The sequence below is a fragment of the Pelmatolapia mariae genome, linkage group LG18 (genome assembly GCF_036321145.2).
Source record: "Pelmatolapia mariae isolate MD_Pm_ZW linkage group LG18, Pm_UMD_F_2, whole genome shotgun sequence".
NCBI classification, from domain to species: domain Eukaryota; kingdom Metazoa; phylum Chordata; class Actinopteri; order Cichliformes; family Cichlidae; genus Pelmatolapia; species Pelmatolapia mariae.
The window spans coordinates 36,377,514-36,398,705 of NC_086243.1; the positions used below are offsets into that span (position 1 = coordinate 36,377,514).

Genomic DNA, 21,192 nt, shown 5'->3' on the forward strand with positions numbered 1-21,192 from the left:
CACAGTATGTGAAAGGCGGAGAGTGTTCGACTCTTTCTGTGGGGAGATCTTTCATTTTTTGTCCTTCTGGAGCTCTCCTTTGTCTCCGACATGTCACACACTGACGGATGTAGTCTGATACTGTTTGACTTAGCTTGGGAATCCAATAACCGCTGGACCGTATTTCGTTCATTGTGAAGCTCTTTCCCTGATGATTTGTTCTTTCGTGACAGTGAGCGATTATGAGTTTTGTAATATGATGGTCTCTTGGAATGACAGTTGGATGTTTGAACGTGTTAGGAAGCGATGAGTGCTGCAGCCTTCCTCCCACCTTGAGCACATTATCTTCGTTCAAGAAAGGATCCAAGTTGTACATTTTGTTGCTCTCATGTAGTGCCTTTCCTTTGCTTAATGTCTTTATCTCATCTGAAAATGTTAGTCCTTGTAAGTCTTTGATAATCACCATTTCAGCGTTTTGTCTTTCAGTTACAGTGCTGAGTGACTTTGATTTGTCTCTGAGTAGGAACCGTTTGAGACGTGCTATGGCACTGACAGCGTGTGACCAGGATGAGAACCTTGTGAGACGGTCACAGAGACTTCTGTGTTCGGTAGTTTGGCTGTTGAAAGTTTGCCCTTTTCTCACCTCTGGATCTCCCACCAAAAGTTCAACAGACTCTTTAGCTGGAAGATTTAACTTCTTTTCCCATAAGAATTGAGGGCCTGTGAGCCAGTTTGATGACAGCAGTTCCGCTACTGATGTGCCTCTTGATGCTATGTCAGCGGGGTTTTCACTTGTCGGCACATAGAACCATTGCTGTGGTGCAGTGTTGTTTCGTATTTTTTGCACTCTATTGGCAACGAATGTGTGGAAGCGTCTTGCTTCATTACTAATGTACCCCAGCGTGACCTTTGAGTCTCCAAAAGAACTCTTCCACATTGTCGTAGAGTAGCTCTTCCTTTAGCATGCTGCTTACCGTGATAGATACTGCAGCTGCGGTCAACTCTAGCCTCGGAATTGTGGTGACCTTTGTTGGAGAGACTCGAGCCTTGCCCATTACAAAACTACAGTGTACCTCTTTGTTTTTGTTTATCAGTCTTAGGTAAGTGCATTGTCCATATCCTGTCGTACTTGCATCAGAAAAGTGGTGCAGTTCTCTTTTTACCACATCTCCAAACGATGCAGGAACATAACATCTGTTTATTTGTAACCTTTTCAAGTTGTGCAGATCTTCTTTCCAGCACTGCCATTGCGGGTTGAGATGTTCAGGGAGTGGATCATCCCAGTCTGTACCTTGGCGGCACATTTCTTGTAAGATTCTTTTGCCGTTGAGAACGTACGGAGCAATGAAACCCAGGGGGTCAAAAATTGCTGCGACTGTGGACAGGATGCTGCGTCTGGTCGGGGGTTGGTCCTTTACAGCTATGTTGAATGTAAAACAATCCTTTTCAATGTTCCAATACATACCGAGTGCTCTTTCTGTTTGTGATTCACTGAATGTCAAGTCCTTTGTTTTTGTGTCTGTTGCATGTTCTGAAGTAGGAATGTCTTTGAGTGCAACACTGTTGTTAGACACAAACTTATGTAACCTTAATCCACCCTTGGCACATAGCTCACGTGCTTCTCTTGTGAGTTGCACAGCGTCTTCCACTGTCTCAACGCTTGTTACCCCGTCATCGACATAGAAGTCTCTGGTTATAAACTGTGCCGCTACGGGATACTTGGAGCTGTTCTCTTTGGCTAAGCGTTTAAATCCGTAATTTGCACAACCAGGTGACGAAACAGCGCCAAAGAGATGTACAGTCATTCGATAAGCTTGAGGTGGTTTGCTCATGTCTCCTCCTTTCCACCATAAAAAGCGCAAGTAGTCGCGATCGTTTGTGTTGACCTTGAATTGGTGGAACATCTTTTCGATGTCACACATTAGCGCCACCTGATGTTGTCGGAAGCGGACAAGCACACCAGTCAAGTTGTTTATCATGTCGGGGCCATTTAGTAAATGGTCATTAAGACATGTTCCCTTGTGTCTAGCTGAACAATCGAATACCACACGTAGCCGTTCTGGTTTCTTTGGGTGATAAATGCCATGGTGCGGTATGTACCATGTCTCACCTTCAGGTCCGTTATCATCAGTCTCTTCGGCATCACCCCTTTGTATGATGCCATTCATGTATGTGACATAGTCCCCTTTGTATTTTTCATCGCGCATTAGTTTACGTTTAAGCTGATTGAGTCTGCTCTCAGCAAGTTGTCTGTTATCTGGCATTTGTGGCCTTTCTTTAAATGGCAATGGCATTTCATAATGTCCCTTTTCTGTTTGTGTTATGCCTTGTTCAAGTTTCTCAAGAAACCTAAGGTCGTCTTGAGACACCATCTTTTCGTTTATTTCATTTTCTTTAAAGTCCTTTTCTAGTGCACGTATTGCATCTGCAGGAGTACATGGAGGCATTTCTTTAACCGTTATTCTGTGACAGAGACTCCTTGTTGTCTCTATTGAGTTGCATGGCACTGAGTTGCCAACTATGCTCCATCCTAAATCAGTTCGAATAGCATATGGCTCATTGTCTTTTCCTAAGAGTACTTGTCTGGGTGCCAGAGCTTGGGGACAAGTATAACCAATCAGGAGACTCACCTCGCAACTGAGGAGTGGTGGGATCTCATCTACAATGGACGACAGATGACTCCACAGTTTTGCCGTGTCACATGTTGGTATGTGTTCTCTATTTGCAGGTATGTAGTCCTTTGTGTAAGCAGTTGGGAGCCTTAGCACTGTTGCTGAATTGTAACCTCTCACTAGAAGATCACACACCTTTCCGCTGCTTACTACTGCGTTTTTACCCATCATTGTGGTTAGTCTGAGCTTTACAGGGCACACGTTTGCTTGCAGTTTCTGTGTTACATCCTGATCTATAAAAACAGTGTCGCTCTGTGTGTCTAGTAGCGCATAGACTAGTTTTTCCCTTTGTGGATTAGCAGCCGTTGAGACCCATACTGGGACTATCATGGAGGTACTGACTGTGTGTTCTGCTCTAGCGACATTTAACGCCATGGCTGTTGCACTTTCAGGTGAGTTCCCTTGTGTTGCGTTGTCTATACTCACTTGATCTTGCCTTTCTCTTTGCAGACCAATGCTGTAGTTCTCATCGTGAAGACAGGTCGGGTGTCTCTTAGTGCAGGTTTCACAAGTGAGGCGCCATCTGCAGTCCTTAGCACTATGACCTTGCTTTAAACAACCATAACAATGTTTATTATCCTTTACATGTTTCCTTTTCATTTCCAGGGTCATTTGCAGGAAGTTTGGGCACCTTATAAGTGGATGCGACTCTTGGCACAGTGTGCATGAAGAATTGTTGCGCATTTCAATCTTTGCATCTCGTTCGGTTGTGTTAATGTTGAATACACTTGCCTTGTTTCTTTTGACTTTTCTTGTGTTTCTTTTGTCATCATTTGTTTCCGTGGAGCGAAGTGCATGTATGGAAGTGACTGGGTTGCATGCTACTTCTGCTTCAAGTGAGAGAAAGGAGGCAAATTCACTGAAGCTGGGAAATTCGCAACCGTTCATGAGTATCTTTGTTACATGCCTGTTCCATCTTGTGTTTATCCAGTCTGGCAGTTTATGCAACAGTTTCTGATTTTCTTCACAGTCATTGAGTATTTGCAGTCCTTTCACATGAGGCATAGCAAGTGTGCATGCATTCACAAAATCAGCAAAGTTCCTTAGCCCATCAGCATCTCTCGACTGTATTTTAGGCCAACCAGATAACTTCTCTCTAAATGCCCTTTGTAGCACAAATGGCTGACCATACCTTTGGTTTAACTTTGCCCAAGCGTCGTTATACGCTTCTTCATCATTTCTGAAGAAAGTCCCTTCAAGGCACTTGCGAGCTGAGCCAGTTACATACCTTTTTAGATAGTACAGTTTATCTGCTGCTGACATGCCAGTTTGTTCAATAAGTGATATGAAAGTGGATTTCCATTCAATAAATTTTATTGGCTCACCACTAAACATTGTTGGTTCTGGCGTGGGGAGTCTGTTTATTCTTATGCTGTCTTGTACCGCCTGTGCAAGCTGGCTGACACTAGGAGGGGCTGTTGGCGCCGGTAAGGTGTATGATGGTACAGTGTGTTTGGGTGTGTGCTCTGGGTTCACCTTTTCCATCTTTACTGAATATGCATCATCAAGTTGTGATAACTCTCTGTTGTAGACGTCCAACCTGGCGCGAGCGGCTTCCACCTCCCTTTCAGCTTTCAGGCGTTCCAACTCTGATGTTTGAACTGCCATTTGTTTCTTATGCTCCTCTTCTAGAGCCTTTATCCTTTCCTTTTGTCTTTGTTCCTCTTGTACAATCTTGTACTCCGCTTCCTTCGCTGCTAGTTCTGCTGCTGCATCTGCTCATTTTGAAGCAAGATGTGAGGCTGAAGACAGTTGGCTACGTTTCGATGCTGCAGTTGAACCATAGATGGATTGGGCATAATCATGTTCTAATAGTCTGCGTAGACGTTTTCTTTCATATTCTGCATCAAAATCTCCATCTACACCGCTTATTCTTTCCAGGATGACCTTCACGATGTCGTGAGTAACTGCTTCACATGCATCGGTTTTTCTTCGTATGTCTGATGAAGGTGCAATGTGACTTCTCATTTCAGTGTACAACTTTAGCAGTTCATCCTTTCTTTGCTCTACATCATCTGCAAGATCTGCCATTTCTTTCTCTGAAATGTCCAACTTTAATCTTTCTCTTGTTTCTCGCACTCGTATTTTCCATTGTTCATAAAGAGTTAATAGTCTTTTTTCTTTTTTACTTATCTCTTCTCTCTGATAAGTTAGCATTTTTTCTGTTGGCACCTTGGCTCTTTCTGAACGCCTTGGAATCGCAGAGTCACTTTGAGCTTTATCTTGCAGTTCATTTAATATTTTTTCTTTGTTTGCAAACTGTTCATTAATGTCTTCTGAATCCTCCATTTTAACTTTATTTTCCTTATGCCTTTCACCGTTTTATTCTCTGACCTGCTTCTGCCATCTGCTGGACGTTGTGGGAATTGCCGTTAAACCTTGAGCCCTCGTGGTGTAGCAAAATGGCGGCGGTCAAGCTCTTACTGTAGCATCCAGTCGAACTGAGAAGGCCAGAACTGATGGTTGTTGAATGACCTTTATTATTCCTTGCCGTGTATCAGACAACGAACCAACGTAAGAGCTAGACAAACAAATAAAACAATTACCATGTTATTAATGTAACACCATTTTAACCGCTCATTACGCTGGTCTAACCGTTTTCTATTAAACTATACAATACATGTCATGCGTTTCATATTACTCAAATTAAATCATGTACATTACAAACCTTGTTCCCCTGTCGACTGTAGCTAGAACCGTTCATTTTTATACCATTTAACCGTGTTTTTCTCTCCCTTTTCTCCGTTAGCAATAGTTTACCGTTTTTCTTCCGTCTTTTTGTACATCAAGCTAGTTACCCGTACATAGTTCACTTCCGGTCACACAGGAAGTTACCAAAATAAAAGCACAAATGTTTTATTACGTGCACATGAGCTAACTTTACATATCCGCCGTTACAGTGTGTTCATGAGAAACTTGTTTAAAAAAGTTTGGATACTGATGATGAAACAGGAGTGCAACGACCACTTTTGTCTGTTTTTGTTATTTCTGTGTCAAGCACTTTGTGATTGTCACGGGCTGCGGTGGCAGACCGTGGAGTGGCAGTGAAAGTAGGGCCCAAACCCGAGACTCTTAGTGAAGGACAGTGGATTTATTTACAGGAGGTGAAAAACACACAACTATATACAAAAATCCAGGCACTGTGGTCCCGTGGTGATTCTCCCTGAATCCCACACAGTGCAGATGTCCGTGAAAGGTGAAAAGTTGCGACTCCAAAAAACTCCAATTCCCACACCGTGACTTTAAAGCACACTCCGCTCCAGATTCCTGGTAACACAAACAAACAGAAGGTTAGGAGGAAATCTATTAACTAGGAGGTTTAACAAAAGCCCACGGCGGTACTGACGAGTTCTGACTCAAGGATCCAGCGTCGGCCTCAGCTCAGCTGCAGTCTTAAATGCCGTTCCCTTGACGAGCGTAATCTGCTGCAGCTGGCAGAGGACGACGAGCGGCAGGTGCGGCTGTCTCTGGAGCAGAAACACTTCAGGGTTCGCAGTCTCCTCAGCGAGCCCACACCTCCCGAAGCTCACGGGGAGACACATGGAGAAACGGAGAGCAAACCAAAACACCACACGGAAAACATAAACATACACTGAAAATACATGAGCCCTGGGTCCCTAGACCCAGGCCATGACAGTGATCTTTTGTCTAGAAAGGTGCTGCATAAATAAAATGTTACTTTACTTACTGTGACTCATTTAAAGCTGACATTTATTTAAAATACTACAAAGAAATCACATGATATGGTTTCACTGGAGGTTCCAGTGCCCGGCCCGTCGGACCCACCTTCAAGGAGGAAGCAGCGCTCCTCACCACAGCCGGGATCCAGGATTTCCACTGAACAGCCGGCTGTGGTGAGTGACAGAAACAGTTTTTCTCTCACTTCGCCCGAGCTTGGAAAGATGAAGACTGTTCATTTTAAGGACATTTATTCGAATTCAGTGGATTCATCCTGCTCTTTCCGAGCCTGGAATTAAAACCACAGAGACTGTCTGCTGCTGCTCAGAGGACTTAAAGACAGTTTCAGCTGAGCTGGTCATTACAAAGTCTGTGTGTGAGGCTGCTAAATGGTGTTTTCAAGAGAGTAATACTTTCCCCGGGGCCTACCCAGAGGCTGAGCCCGTGCCCTCAGTCGCCTCTGGACACCCGGAGGTTTTGCAGCCAGCACAGCCCACCCAGCCTCCTTCCTCAGCTGGGAGCTCAGGAGAGCTTATTCAGCCAGCCATGGCTTCCACTGCCTGAGCCTGATAAGCTTCCAGCACAGACTGCAGTGGCTGCACAGCCCCAGCTGCTGCATCTTGAGCAATGCAGCTTCAGCTAGCTCTGGCTCAGCCAGAGGTTTCTGTACCTGCCGGGCCTCGTTCACCTCAGAGGTTTCCACAGCACACTGTCTGGTTCTGATCCTGTTTCCGCTGGGGGCTGTCTTGAGCCAGCTCGGGGTGGGGGGGACTCCATATCTGCTGTCGTGGTCTGTGGTCTGTGACACAGTGTGTTGTGTCTCTGCACCTCCCGTGTTCCTTGTGTCACATCTAGTCAAGTTATGTTTTCATGTCTGTTCTTCTTCGGTTCCAGAGTCAAGTCTTCGTCTCAGTCTGTGTCTCATCTTTCCTGTTTTATTTTGATAGTTTGTCTTGTGTGCAGAGTGTTCAGTTTCACTTCCTCTCGGTCTTGTTGTGTGTGATTACTTACAGAGGAAGGAGGAATAATCAGGACAGGGTGCCTGAGGAAGGGAGGAAATGTGCACTGGTACTCATTTTCAATGACAGGCTGATGTGCAGAGCTGTAGGACCACAGAGGGATAACACCATGAAGATACAGGAAAGCTCTGTTGAAGCTATGTTAAGAAGAGAGGTAATGATCAGTAAGCAGCAGTGTGGCTTCATCCACGATGTTTGCTTTGAGAGTGTTGATCAGATGATTGGCTGCTGAGAGAGGAGCTGTGGTACTGAATGAGGGAGTCTGTGAGGGTGAACATGCAAAGAGCAGAGGTAGTGAAGGTGGCTGAGTTACCTGGAATCAACCATGCAAACGGACAGTTCACAAGGGAGGTGAAGAAGAGAGTGGAGAGTGTCAGGGGTGATCTGTGACAAAAGGACAGCAGCAAGAGTGAAAGGGAAGGTTTAGAGGTGGAAGTGAGACCTGCTGTGATGGATGTTTGGAGACGGTGGCTCTGACACGAAGACATGAGGCCAAGCTGAAGATGATCACATGTTCACTGGGAGCGAGCAGCGTGGATCAGAAATGAGTCCATCAGAGGGACGGATCAGAGAGGAGAGGCTGAGAGGGTTTGGACACGTGCAGAGGAGGGAGGGTGGATATATCAGACAAAGGAGGATGAAGATGGAGCTGCCAGGCAGGAGGAAAAGAGGAAGACCTCAGAGGAGGTTCATGGGTGTAGTGAAGGAGGACATGCAGAGGGCTGGTGTGACAGAGGAGGATGCTGGGGTAGGAGGCTGATGATCATCTATGTGACTCCTAAAGGGAGCAAGCAGAAGAAGAAGAAGAAGAAGTTCATCATGAAAAGATTGAGAGAATCTACAGAAACCTGTACAGCAGACTGACTGTTGGAGATCTTCAGGCCCTCTCACAGGTTGTAGAACACCTTTAAAATGTCTGTAGTTTTATGGTTTAAGAGATTTTTGTTGTTTAATCAAAATGTATTTAAGCTGATGGACATTTCTAGCTGGGTTAATGGCGTCAGTTTAAAAAAGTAACCCTTTTATTCACTTATTCTATGTACCCTGTCTGTTTGTGGCTATTTATGTATAATATGAATTCTTTTATTATTGACAAATAAATAAATCATATCACCAACAGATGCTATGGTAAAGTCAGCTGAGAGAGAGGCGGAAAGAAAAGTTAACTGCCCTCCTCTGCCGGAAATTTACTGCGCGACAACAGGCGGAAGTAAACTAGGAAAAGGCGGAAGTAGCGTTAGCTTTTCCTCCGAGCAGAGAGTGTGTTGTTGTGTGTGAGCCGAGTGTGTGAGCTGAGTGTGTGAGCTGTGGCAGTAACAATGCCTTCAGTTCAGTCTCTGAGAGAGTTTATCAACGAGCGACTAACTGCTGCTGCTGAACAAATATTCTTGGAGTTTGAAAAAACGATCGTCCAGTACGAGGAAGAGATCGACCGTCAGCGCAGACTGCTGGATATCACCTGGAAACCCCAAATCAAGCTGCACAGGACAGGTGAGTGTCCCTCTGAGGGAGGATCCTGATCACAGCTCTGCGGGACATTTATGATTGTGAGGACTTTTTGGAGATGTGAGCTAACAAAGAGCAAACAGAGGACAGGACTGCACTGTGCTCCATTCAAACAGCAGGCGCTGAAACCAGCCTGGATTTTAGTGTTCTTTATGTAACAGCATAAAGTTAGAACTGTGAAGATATTACATTAAAAGTAAATCTATCGTTGAAAATGTAAAGTCTAAATATTCCGGTGTGTATGTGTTAAGATGCTGAAGTACAGAGTCAGAAGTCTCCCTGTGGGTCTTCTTATATTCTGATTAATCACACAATAAAATGGATGCGTCAGTGTGATTTCAGGTGCAGCTAATGATCGTTTTAATGACAGATATTATAATTTTCTATTATAACAGATATTCTGCTGATTGTGTTCTCAGTAGCTTGGTTTGTTCAGACGGTCTCAGCTTAGCTTTGCACTGCAGTGCAACATTCAGGTGGTTTCTTAGTTACAGGCATCATGACGTTGCAGCCCTCATCATGCATCAGTCAATATACAGTTGAGCAGCTCCAGGCAGGTCCACGTGTCACTGTCGGGTCTTTCATCCACGGGAACAACATCAGCACTGGCAGCACTCATACATCTATTTTTAAAAGACAACCTCTGGATATGACGCTGAGCACGTGCACTCAACTTCTTTGGTCGACCATGGCGACGTTTGTTCTGAGTGGAACCTGTCCTGTTAAACTGCTGTATGGTCTTGGCCACTGTGCTGCAGCTCAGTTTCAGGGTGTTGGCGATATTCTTAAAGCCTGGGACATCTTTATGTACAGTAGATTAACAAGTCTTTTTTTTTAGAGCCTCAGAGAATTCGTTGCCATGATGTGCGACTTTAGACTTCCAGTGACCAGTATGAGAGAGAGCAATAACACCAAATTCAACTGTCATATCTTCAATGTTGTCCCATGAAAAGATGTAACAAAATATTTACAAAAATGTGAGGAGTGTACTCACTTTTTTGAGATACTGTATGTACTTGCATGTGGTGTTCTGTCATCACCTTAGTTTTCACATTGCTTTTTTCTCAATTTGTCCCTCCAGATGTCCCACAGCAGCGTGTCTGTGAGGATAAGGAGGAGGAGGAGGTTCTCCCTGAGCAGCAGCTCTGGAATCAGGAGAGGAGCTCCAGTCTGGACCAGGAGGAACCAGAACCTCCACAGATTAAAGAGGAACAGGAGGAACTGTGCAGCAGTCAGGAGGGAGAGCAGCTGGGACTGAAGGAGGAGACTGATACCTTCATGGTGACTGCTGCTGAGGAAGGAGAGCACAGTGAACCAGGAGGAGACGGGGAGTGCTTCATCTCACAAGGTTCTGAGACCTTTATGCGTATTCAGTCCAAATCTAAAGAAATTTTAGAACTCATTAAGAATTCTCTTTGGTGCGAGGAAGAGATGGACTGTCAGCGCAGACTGCTGGATATCACCTGGAAACCCGAAGTCAAGCTGCACAGGACAGGTGAGTGTCCCTCTGAGGGAGGATCCTAATCACAGCTCTGCGGGACATTTATGATTGTGAGGACTTTTTGGAGATGTGAGTTAACAAAGAGCAAACAGAGGACAGGTGATGATGGGCTGCAGCCCTTTAGTGTATGCTGTCCTGTTTGGATGCTGAGGTGTAATCTCAGTATCGAATACTTTGTGTGTGATCTTTAAGCTTCAAAAATTCTAGATGGATATTTTCTTTTAAACATACATTCTTATAGATGGCAGCCACATACTGAGCAGTGTTAGCTCGTAGCACTGCTGCTGGTGCTTCAGTAGTATTGCTGACCTCTGCAGAGGTTGTGTAGACTCCATATCTGCACTCAGTGCTGCGTCACGGAGATTTCTTCTGTAAATTCATTTTTAAAGACGCTCAGCAGAGGTCTTCTCTTACTGGCCAGACAAAGAAAATATTGGGCTTCTGTTTACATTTAGGGTGAGGAGCTGGAATAGCTTCAATAATTCTTCTTAAGCGACAGACGCTCAGCAGCTGTATTATCTGGATGCTTGCTAACAGAGCTGCTAGCATTACCTAGCTTCTTATCCACTGACTCTGTGTAGCATTAGCTTCTGCTTTTTGCTCAGTTTTTGGTGTAACTGCAACGCTGGTAGTCTGTAACTCCAAGCTATTTATTGTAACTTCAGAAATGTCTCTACATTTAAAACACAGCTTTTCATGTTGATAGTAAGAAATGTGACGATTTCATTGTTGTCTGACTTAAATGATCAGATCTGTTAAATCTGAAATGTTTACCATGTGGGAGTGTTTTGTTATGGTCAGAAGTCTGAAATCCAATATTTCTGCTCATCACTTGTTATTTCTGTGAATTTGCTGTTATAATATTAGTTAAAAAAAATTGTGTCCTTCTTTCGTCCCTCCAGACGTCCCACAGCAGCCTGTATGTGAGGAGGAGGAGGAGGTTCTCCCTCCTCAGCATTTCTGGAACCAGGAGAGGAGCTCCAGTGTGGACCAGGAGGAACCAGAACCTCCACAGATTAAAGAGGAACAGGAGGAACCGTGCAGCAGTCAGGAGGGAGAGCAGCTGGGACTGAAGGAGGAGACTGATACCTTTATGGTGACTGCTGCTGAGGAAGGACAGCACAGACCAACCATGGAGCAGCTCCTCTCTCACAGCTCTGCTGTAGATCATGGAGAAAGCAGGAACGTTTATTCAACTAGAAATAAAGTGTTAGCACCAACGACACATCTTAGGAACAAAAGTCACAGTAAGGGTGTAGACCCCCACATGTCAGAGATCCAGTGCAACACCGACACAGTGAAAAAGCTCGTAACATGTGATGTTTGTGGCAAAGCCTTTAAGAGAAGGTCCCGAATGAAGGACCACTACAGAATCCACACAGGTGAGAAGCCTCATTCTTGCAAAACGTGTGGAAAAAGCTTCACTCAGAGGAGCGCTTTGACTGTCCACATGAGAATCCACACAGGCGAGAGACCGTATCCCTGTAAGACATGCGGGAAAATGTTCACGTACAGTAGCATTTTGTTGGGACACATAAGAACTCATACAGGTGAGAAGCCGTACCACTGTAAAATATGTGGGAAAGTGTTCACGTATAGCAGCCATTTGTGGCGCCACATGAAAAGTCACCCAGGTGAGAAGACGTAGTTTTCAAAGTTTATTAAAGGAAACTGTGAAAGTCAGGAAATTAAATATTAAGTGTTTGCTGTGTACGACTGGATTACTGTCAGCTACTGCTGAATCAGAGTTAGTGTATGAAAGTAGATTTTTATGTGTAGCAGCACAGGAGAAAGAAGTAATGCTTGTGTCAAACAGACATTGATGGTCCTCACAGAGCAGTTTTGACGGAGGAAGCCCAACTGAAGGAAGAGTTTTCACTCGTACTTTTTGGGGTTGGCCTGCAGGGGGTGCTCATGAGAAGGCAGCAGGGGAGGACTCAGCATCTGGATTGATGTTTTTCTAACTAGTCTTGTACTGTTGTGTAGTTAGTGAAGTTAATCACACCAGTATAATGTGAAGGCTGGGTTGCCATGGTAACACCAAGGTCAAGGTAACTTTATTTATACCCATAGGCAAGGTAAATTTGCTTTACAGAAAAATGATAGCATTTGGCATCCCTTCAAAAACACACATACCTAGTAAAAATATAAACCTCACTGTAGCATATAGTAATTTAATATTTTGATTCAAAAACAGTTCTTATTTAATTCAGTAACAGCAACGGGGACAAAGCTGTTTTTATAACGCTTTGTCCTGCATCTTGGAAATAGAAACCTCCGTCCTGAGGAAAGAAGCTGAAATTCACCCCTTAGTGGATGGGAACCATTTTTAAGGATTGATAAAGCCATCCTCTGTACCTGCTTAGAGTACAGGGAGGCTAAACAAGACTGTGGCTCACCTATCAGACGACTGGACCATCTCACTATCTGATTCAGTGAGTGTTTCTCTGTGACAGAGGTCTGACTGAACCATGCCACCAAACAAAAGGATAAAACAGACTCAATAAAAGAACGATAAAGTTAAAATTTTTCGGTCAATGTGGAAATGAGCAAGTTTCCTAAGGCAATAAAGGTGCTGGTGACCCTTTTTACAAACTGATTTGCAATTCTGATCAAAGTTCAGTTTTTCATTGATTATTGTCCCAAGATATTTATATGATTGTACTTGCTCTATTTTCTGACCTTTAATTAAAGTGACTCCGTGACCAGGATAAAATAAATAAGTAAACTTCACAGGTTTTGTTTGGACTTTCCCAGGGTGCATCAGGAGCTTTTTAATGAAAAGGTTGGATTTTAAGTTCTGACAAGTACCCGAAAAGTTAAATAAAAATAAAGCCGGCCTTGGACTGAAGGAACGAACCCTGATCCATGTTTGTTGGATGATCTGAGTGGGCTTTACCCATGACTACGCCATCACTCTGGTCAGGACTGGATCGATCGAGGCTGGCTGCCGGCGGAGCTCACGGGCACGTCACTGCAACCCCCCCTGGCTTCTGCTCCGCGGCTGCTGAGTGATCCCTCATCTGGGACTCTCCTCAGCTCTTTCTGGGACAGTGGCGCGGCTGCCCCTCTGTTGGTCTCTTGTGTTCTGGGGGCCTCTGGATGTCTGGAGTTTTGATCTCCTCCATACCTGCTTCATGCCGTGGAGGATGGGACTGTGGCCCCCCACACCCTCTAGCAGATCATTACATTAAGGAACCTTTTAAATACAAGCGCGCTCATGCTCACAGGTGTACACACAGGTGATCACACACACAAACTACACCCTTTTTGGCTCCTACCTCAAAGCACACTGTGCGCTGTCGATCTTACGTGCTGCACAATAATGTTTAATATTAAGTATTTAGTGTTATATTCCCATATATCATTGTGATGTTGTTTATTCTATTACTCTCGTTTTCTTCTGCTTGTTTTCTTTTTTCTTTCTCAACAGGTGATCCAGGTGATCGATATATGTATTTTTTGTCTGCTTATTTTGTTGGTTTTTGTTTTTTGCCCTTTATCCCCGTCCCTCTTCTCCGCTGTTTTTTTTTTTTTGTTTTGTTTTGTTTTGTTTTTTCCCCCCTCTTTCTTTCTCCCTTTTCTTTTCCCCTGTCCCGTATCTAGCAAGTAAAAAAAATAAAATAAAATAAAATAAAATAAACAATAAAAGGTAAATCAAATGGACCATTATGGCAAGGCTGGGATGGTCCATTTGGTAAAGTAAATCCGTTGGGCATCTTTCTTCGCCTTTAGACAATAATTCTGATGGCAAAAGAACCAAACGGGACAGGTTTAAAAAAAAAAGAAGAAAAAAAAAAAAAAAAAAGGACTGGATCGACAACATGTTCGGTGTCTTCGTCTGAAACTGGTTTATCATCAGATTTTAAGAGCTGGACTGAAAATCACTGATGACTGGAGAATGATAAAGTTTAAGAAGCTGATGGATCTGGACTGATGTGTGATTATCGTTCAAATAAACGAGGGAAACGTTTCAGCCAAACTACAGATTCAAGAACTGCTTGGAAACATGTTTCAGACTGAAAGCAGCTTCAGACTGTTCATGAAGAAGCTCAGAGTTTATTACATGTGATGTTTCTGAAACCAAAAGCGAAGCCGCGGTTCAAACAGCTGAGCTTTTTGCTGCTGGATGAACAGCTGTGAACTTTTACAACAGCTGGGTGTTTGTCCTCCTGTGTTAGTGACAGAGAGACAGGGCTGGACGTGGTGACTGTCAGTGAGTCTGAATTAGTGTCTTGTCACCAGTGGGAATGAGTTTCTGTGTTCTCTGTTAATATAAAAGCTGTTTTCTGTGTGTGTGTGTGTGTGTGTGTGTGTGTGTGTGTGTGTGTGTGTGTGTTTTAAGTTTAAAGTTTTGATCAGTTTGTGAAATATAAAAAAGCGTGAGTTTGGCCCGCTCGTATCATCCGTCTGTATCACATCAGCATCACACTGTCTAAGATGTAATGCTGCTATATTTAATATCTGAAGTGTTTTGCTGCAGAATCCTTTCATATTTGTACAAAACACACAAATATGTTAACCTACTGCAGTAGAATAGCAATAAAATAGTTAAAGAAATAAAATTCCTGCATGAATTCCTGTTGATAGAGGCCTGATTGTGCTCCTGGTCATCACTGTTAGGTTTTCTTCCACACAGTTGACCTCCTGGCCCGTCTGCTGAACGCTGCTGTGCTCTCACTTCATGTCTCATTCTCTCTGAATGCTGGATTTCATCTTTTAAACTGTGCCTCAGGCTTTTGTCACACTCAGATGTTGAGTTTAGTTTCTGCCCAGCTTGAGTCTTTTCTTATTTAATAGCACATTATTTAATGTACCATGAGAAAACTGAAGCAGATGTCCAGCTGGACATATGAAAGTCTCTGTGTAAATAAAGTTTTTAGAACATTTTCTGATGGCTGATTATTTAAAATTATGGATTAATTTATTTAATTTTATCGATTTTTCAGAGTAAAATAAAGTTTTTGGTGACTTCCTGTATGAATATGTACAAAATTACAATATAAACCAAGGAAAAATGTGCTGCCAGCTGCAGGCTGATGTGTTATGGCAGTGAAGGTTCAAAAATTTCTAAAGTTGTTTGTTGTGTTTGCTGTGAGGACATGAAGCTGCTCACTGGAAACTCTCCCTGCTGCTGCAGAAACATGTGAGGAGTCCTCAGTGTTTAGATCAGAGAGAGTCTGGACTCTTGTGGTGGTGGAGCAGGGCTGAAGAACCATGCTGAACATCTGGTATGGATGTGATGTGGAGCAGGACTGCTGATGACCTCAGTGGAAGGACCCACAGACTCTGGTCCTGATGAAAGGTGGAGGAGGGCTGCATCCATCTGACACTGAGAGGGGAAACACTTAAACATGAGAGCAGGACAATGATGTTTTCACCAGATCTGAAGGAGAGCATCATCATCTGATGTGATGAGTTCAAAGAGAATAAGCAGGAAATAATTTCATCAGATCTCTTCCAACTTATTAGTTTATACATATCAACTTCTCTTATTTTTCTGCTGCATTATGTTGAGGATTACTCCAGGTTTCCAAGGTTATTCTGTTTGTTTATTAGACTCCCCCCCCCCCCCCCCCCCCCCGTGTGTAGTTGCCTCTGTGTCCCCCCCGTGTAACTTTGTTTATTTGTGATGTTAGTTCTGGTGCTTTGTGTTCCGTGTTTTCCTCACCCGCTCATGTGCTGCGCCTTGTTCTCTCTCTCTCCCTCCAGGTTGCCTCTGTGTACGTCCTGTGTTGGGTTGAAGGTTCGTGTCTGGTGTCAGCATTTTCAATTTCCGTGTCTTTCCTGTCCTGTCATGTGTAATTATCCTCAGCTGTGTTCCCCGTGTGCTTCCACTTTCCTCGTTACCTTCTGTGTTTTTATGTCAGAGTCCCCCTCTGTTCCGTGTCACGTCGTCCCTCAGTGGTGTGTGTGGGCTCCCTGTGTTTCTTTATGAGGTTAGCTTTGCCCAGTTTAGTTTTGTACTTTGCATCTCCATGAATAAAGCCTTCATTTCCAGACTCTAACACAGCTAGAAAGTTCAGCAGTGCCTGCACCAAGACTGAAGCTATTTTCAATGGTGTGATAGCTCCACACTCAGTGGTAGTCACTTGTGAAGCTCTTAATGAAATCCGGTACTGTCATTTCTACAGACTGAAGTAACCATGGAGCAGAGAAAATATTCCCAGTCATAATTCAGTACTTTGACCGGAAGAATGTGAAGAACGGTGGCGTGCAAACAAAATTAATTGAGGTTAGAAACACGCCAAATGAGACCGCAGAAACCATTGCACAATACCTCAGTGAAACACAAAAAACAAAAAACAGATTGTCTGAAAAATGCGTTGTGTTTACTGGAGACAACTGCAACACAAATTCTGGAGGAATCTGACGTGATGAAGGAGGACAGAATCTGTTTGCCAATTTAAAGAGGTTACTTCAGAACAAGAATCTGATTGGTGTGGCCCAGCACAGCTTTTGAAAAACTGCGTTCATCATGGAGTAGGCACAATAGACAATGATGTTGAGAACATCATGTTATCAGTATTTCCACATTTACACACTGTGCACTGAGAACCTGAAGGAGTTCTGTGAATTTGTTGATACTGAATACAGAGCAATGCTTTCTCACAGCAAGAAAAGGTGGCTGTCATTGCTCAAGCAAAAGTCACCCATAGTGATCAAGACGTTTTCTGAAAATGACTTCAGTGAGATCTACCTCTGGCACATGCACTCACTCATGTCTGTGTTCCCATATAAAAAAAGAAGAAGAAAAGGGAAAGCTGTCCATTATGGAGGTTAAAAAAATGTTAAACAGTGTCCACACCATTCTTCTTGAACACAAGAGCAAAAACTTCATGTCCCTTAAAGTTAAGGGAATACTGGCACAAAGGTGTAAAGATGGACTTGGTAAGGACTGTGACCAGTTCTGTGCTGATGTTCAGGGCCTGTACAGTGAATGTCTGGAGTATCTTGAGAAGTGGATGGCTCCCATGGAAGAGCTTTCAACATTTAGGTGGATGGATCTGAGTGAGCCACCAGACTGGAATGATGATGAAGTCTGCATCAAGTACCTAGGAGAGAAGGGAGCAGCAGTTGATGATGTCAAGTGTTTTGACTGGGTCACCAATATGAAGAAATTCACAGAGAGGTGCAGCAGTGATGAGGACTTCAGTGGAGTACCAGTGAATCAGAAGGGGACCAAATATTTTGAGAAGGCCAAAAGCATCACATGTTGCTCAGAGTTACTGAAGATTGCACAGTTTGTCGTTGCACTTCCGTCACACAACGCAAATGTTGAAAGGGTTTTCTCACTAATGCAGAGTCAGTGGACTAAGGAGAGGAACCAGCTTTCTGTCGAGTCACTGAAGGGGATTCTGTTTGTGCAATATAATTTCAAAGACACTTCTTGCAAAGACTTTCATTCTTATTTGTTGAGCAACCAAAAACTGCTGAAAAAGATCTGCTCCAAAGACAAATATGGGTGGTCAGAAAAGGAGGAAGAAGAAAACAAATGACTTTTCTTGTTAAATAAATGTCATATGACTGCTGCTTTGTATTATTACTTTGAGAAGAAATAATAGAATACTTATGTTGAAAATATATTTCAGATTTTTGTTTGTTCAGTAAACCTTCAAAGGAGAGGAAAACATTTTGTTACTGGTAATTTTTCTTATACACACGAAGAATTATTTCTGTACCATTATTTAATCCCAGAGGTTTTTAAGTTATCTTTTTTTGCACTTGTTGACTTTTAAAAGCCTACGTGACATGTTTTATTTCACTATTCATTAACCCCACAGAGAAGGCGTCGGATAAATATGTTAAAATTTTCTTTAAGCAAACAGTTATTAAAGTTCTTCATGACTGGGCCAAGTGTCCTTTTTTGGAAATCAAAATATGGTCACCCTATAGTAAAATAATACTTTGGGTATCTGAATGCTTCTCATTCAGATGTTAAACATCTGCAAACCATGAAGAAGTAAACATGAGTGCAACATGGAATTACTTTTATTCCTAACACTTCACAAGGATAGTAAGTTGTTAGTTAGTGGAGCACCATTATTTTAACCAGTACTTCTGTCAACTTTAGCAGCTCCAGCTAACATCCATCTCACTGTTTTGGTGGGAGCTGAAAAGCTTTTGGAAGATTCTTGATTTATGACATTTTTTAAACAAATTTTATAAAACTGAGCTTCAATAGAGGGACCACTTTCTGCTGCTGATCAGGAGTGCATTGGGACACTTAAAAAAAAGTTATTCATAACACCATAACATTTCAAAGCAAAACTTCCTGTAGATCTCCAAAATAAAAGCTCCTCCTAGATCCAGCAGGAAGTGCAGAAACCAAAATAACTTCCATATCATTTATTGCATGTAACAATAAAGTGAAAATAAATCAAACAATAAATTCAAAATGAGGCAAATAATTCAGAAATTATTCCTCATTTGAAACCATTTCTTCAGCTGGGTTACATTTATGTTATGAGTGAAATTCATATAGACTGGACCAAAAAAAAATCTTGGAAACCCATAAAAGAGATCATTAAAGGGAACTGAACATGATTTCTTAATGTACAAAACTCAATTATGCTATTTGCTGATTGGATTCCGATGAACCATAATGGCAGACATGATCCCAGGAATCCCCCCCGGAGTTTAGACACTGGTAGTGGTGAAGACGAGATGGAGGCTTGGATAAAGTGAAGTATGTGAAGCACAGATTGGAAAAAGGTGCATTTGAAGTACGCAGAGTGGAGGCTGATCTGCTTGAAGAACGCAGGCAGAAAGCAATGATCTCGGTATTGAGTTTTAGAGCGTGGGAAAGTGAAAGTGATGTAAAGAATAGACAATCAGCCAAACACCTGGAAAAGCAGACATATGAGTGAAGAGAGACCTTTCTTGGGCACAAGCTTCATTTTAACAGTGTGTGGCTCCCTCTAGTGGATGTTGTGGAGTATTCTGTTGTCTTTGCTCCAAAGGTTTTTGTACAGAGTTTTGGTGTTTCCTGTCACTGTGGGCCTCACAGCACAGTAGTACACAGCAGAGTCTGTCACTGCAGCAGAGGAGATCTGAAGTTCCAGATGGTTTTCTCCAGACAGTTTTGTGGAGAATCTTGCAGCTGATTTTAGAAACTCTGACGGTCTTGAAATATTCATGCCTGATAAGTGGATGAGGAACTCCGGTGGTTTTCCTGGATATTGTCGATACCAGAAGAAGTCATCGCTCTTTGACACTTTGTAAGTGTAGGACAGAGTGAGAGTGTTTCCTTCTAAAGTGGACTCTTCATCCTTGACTGCAGTGAGTTGATCACAGCTGACACCTAAAGGAAGAGATAAATGTTGTTAAAGACGATGTTAAACTGTGAGCGCCTGTTCCAGTGATTTCTAGCAAACAGATCCTTTAAAGACATTTCTTCTTCCTGCTTTACCCGACCTGTTAGTGTGATCAGAAACAAAGGAAACATGAGCCAGTAATGCAGTGACAGCATCTTCCACACACTATCTGTTCTGTATGCTTTAGATATTGAATGTATCTGACAGTGGGAGTCCTTTTCTGCTCTGCTCTGTGACAGTGTTGCTCCTCCTTCAGCCTCTTCCTCCTCTCATATCACAAACACCAAAACCACACCTCAATACATGTTACAGCTTTCAGCACAAACTCAGAAACCTCCAGTGGATTTAACCTTTGTTTTTAACTCCTTTGAACATCTTCATCATATGTTAAGAAGCTGAAACTCTCAAACTGAAAGAATGGTTCAAATGTGGATACCCTCAAATGAATGCTGAGAGTCTCCACATTATGTCCATGTCGATTACAGAACGATAATGGGAATATCTTTTAGCAAATAGGTAAAAAAGCAAAACTTGTGTCATTGTCCAAATATATATGGTCCTAACTATACCCTTTCATATTTTGTATTTTTGTTTTTGTACTATTAAACATTAGACTAAATAAACGACTTGCTTTCTGTTCACTCTGCCTGCCTTGTGTCCAACATTTGGGTACCCACTTTGCACTCCAGCAGCCTGACAGATCTCTCCATATCAGAGAGTGTAAAATTGACACAGGAAAAAGTTACTGAAGCTGATGTTTGTGGAAAATCCTTTAAGAAAAACTATGAATGACTCTGTGTGGATGTTTCTGTATCCAGCTAAGAAAACATATTCTTACAGGATGTGGGAAAAGTTGCAGTAATCAGGTCAGCCGTTGACCTCAAGAATGACAGAAGAGTCTCTGACAGGTGCAGCCATTTATTTTTTTCATCAGGACAAATAGACTGATTCTGTGCACATCAACATGAAAACTACAAAATAAGGCAAAATTGCTCCTCACACAGTCCCTTTGTATTATTGTAACTTACATTTTACCAAAGACTTTATGCACCTCATTAATGTTGAGCGCACGACAGACTGCTCTCCACAAGTTACTGGGCATGCTTCCAAACGTGTTTGTCACTCACCTCACTGCGCACACAGCCCCAACAACTCCAGTAATGGCAAATTTATGAAACAGACCAGCAATTCATTCATAGTGTCATGAAGATCCAGACTAGAACACACACCGATGAGAAATTCTACATATGTAACACGCATAGAAAGAGATTTACTTATTTATCAGCAGTTAAGAGCCATCCAGTAATCCACACTTGTCAGACATTATATTCCTGCTAAACATAGTGGAAAATCTTCATCCATAGTTATTCCCTCAAAATAGAAGCCACACAGGTGTGAGACCTTACCCCTGTAAAAGGTGTTGGGAAAATATTTCTGTGTATATGATTTTTGATAAGCTCCCTGAGAATTGACACACTGGAGAAATTAGATTTTAACGAACCACGAGAATAGTATATCTG

At 42.7% G+C, this 21,192-nt stretch overlaps 1 protein-coding gene across 2 annotated transcripts; it reads left to right on the top strand.

The window, feature by feature from the left end:
* The first annotated feature begins 8,579 nt into the window (after positions 1 to 8,579).
* Positions 8,580 to 13,627, top strand: LOC134616381 (zinc finger protein with KRAB and SCAN domains 8-like). 2 transcript variants are annotated; one of them, XM_063461241.1, is made up of 4 exons: positions 8,580 to 8,839; positions 9,936 to 10,202; positions 10,284 to 10,349; positions 11,258 to 13,627. In XM_063461241.1, exons 1-4 carry the CDS (start codon positions 8,668 to 8,670, stop codon positions 12,001 to 12,003), a joined length of 1,251 nt encoding a protein of 416 aa, XP_063317311.1. In that variant the 5' UTR covers positions 8,580 to 8,667; the 3' UTR covers positions 12,004 to 13,627. The 2 variants fall into 2 exon arrangements, with proteins under 2 accessions (XP_063317311.1, XP_063317310.1); XM_063461240.1 differs by having other exon boundaries at positions 9,936 to 10,349.
* The last annotated feature ends 7,565 nt before the right edge of the window (positions 13,628 to 21,192 follow it).

Excerpts from the sequence above, each read along its gene's own strand:
- LOC134616381 (XM_063461240.1), top strand. The coding sequence starts at position 8,668 with ATGCCTTCAGTTCAGTCTCTGAGAGAGTTTATCAACGAGCGACTAACT. Across the intron at positions 8,840-9,935 it reads AATCAAGCTGCACAGGACAG|ATGTCCCACAGCAGCGTGTC; the intron begins GTGAGTGTCCCT and ends TTGTCCCTCCAG. Across the intron at positions 10,350-11,257 it reads AGTCAAGCTGCACAGGACAG|ACGTCCCACAGCAGCCTGTA; the intron begins GTGAGTGTCCCT and ends TCGTCCCTCCAG.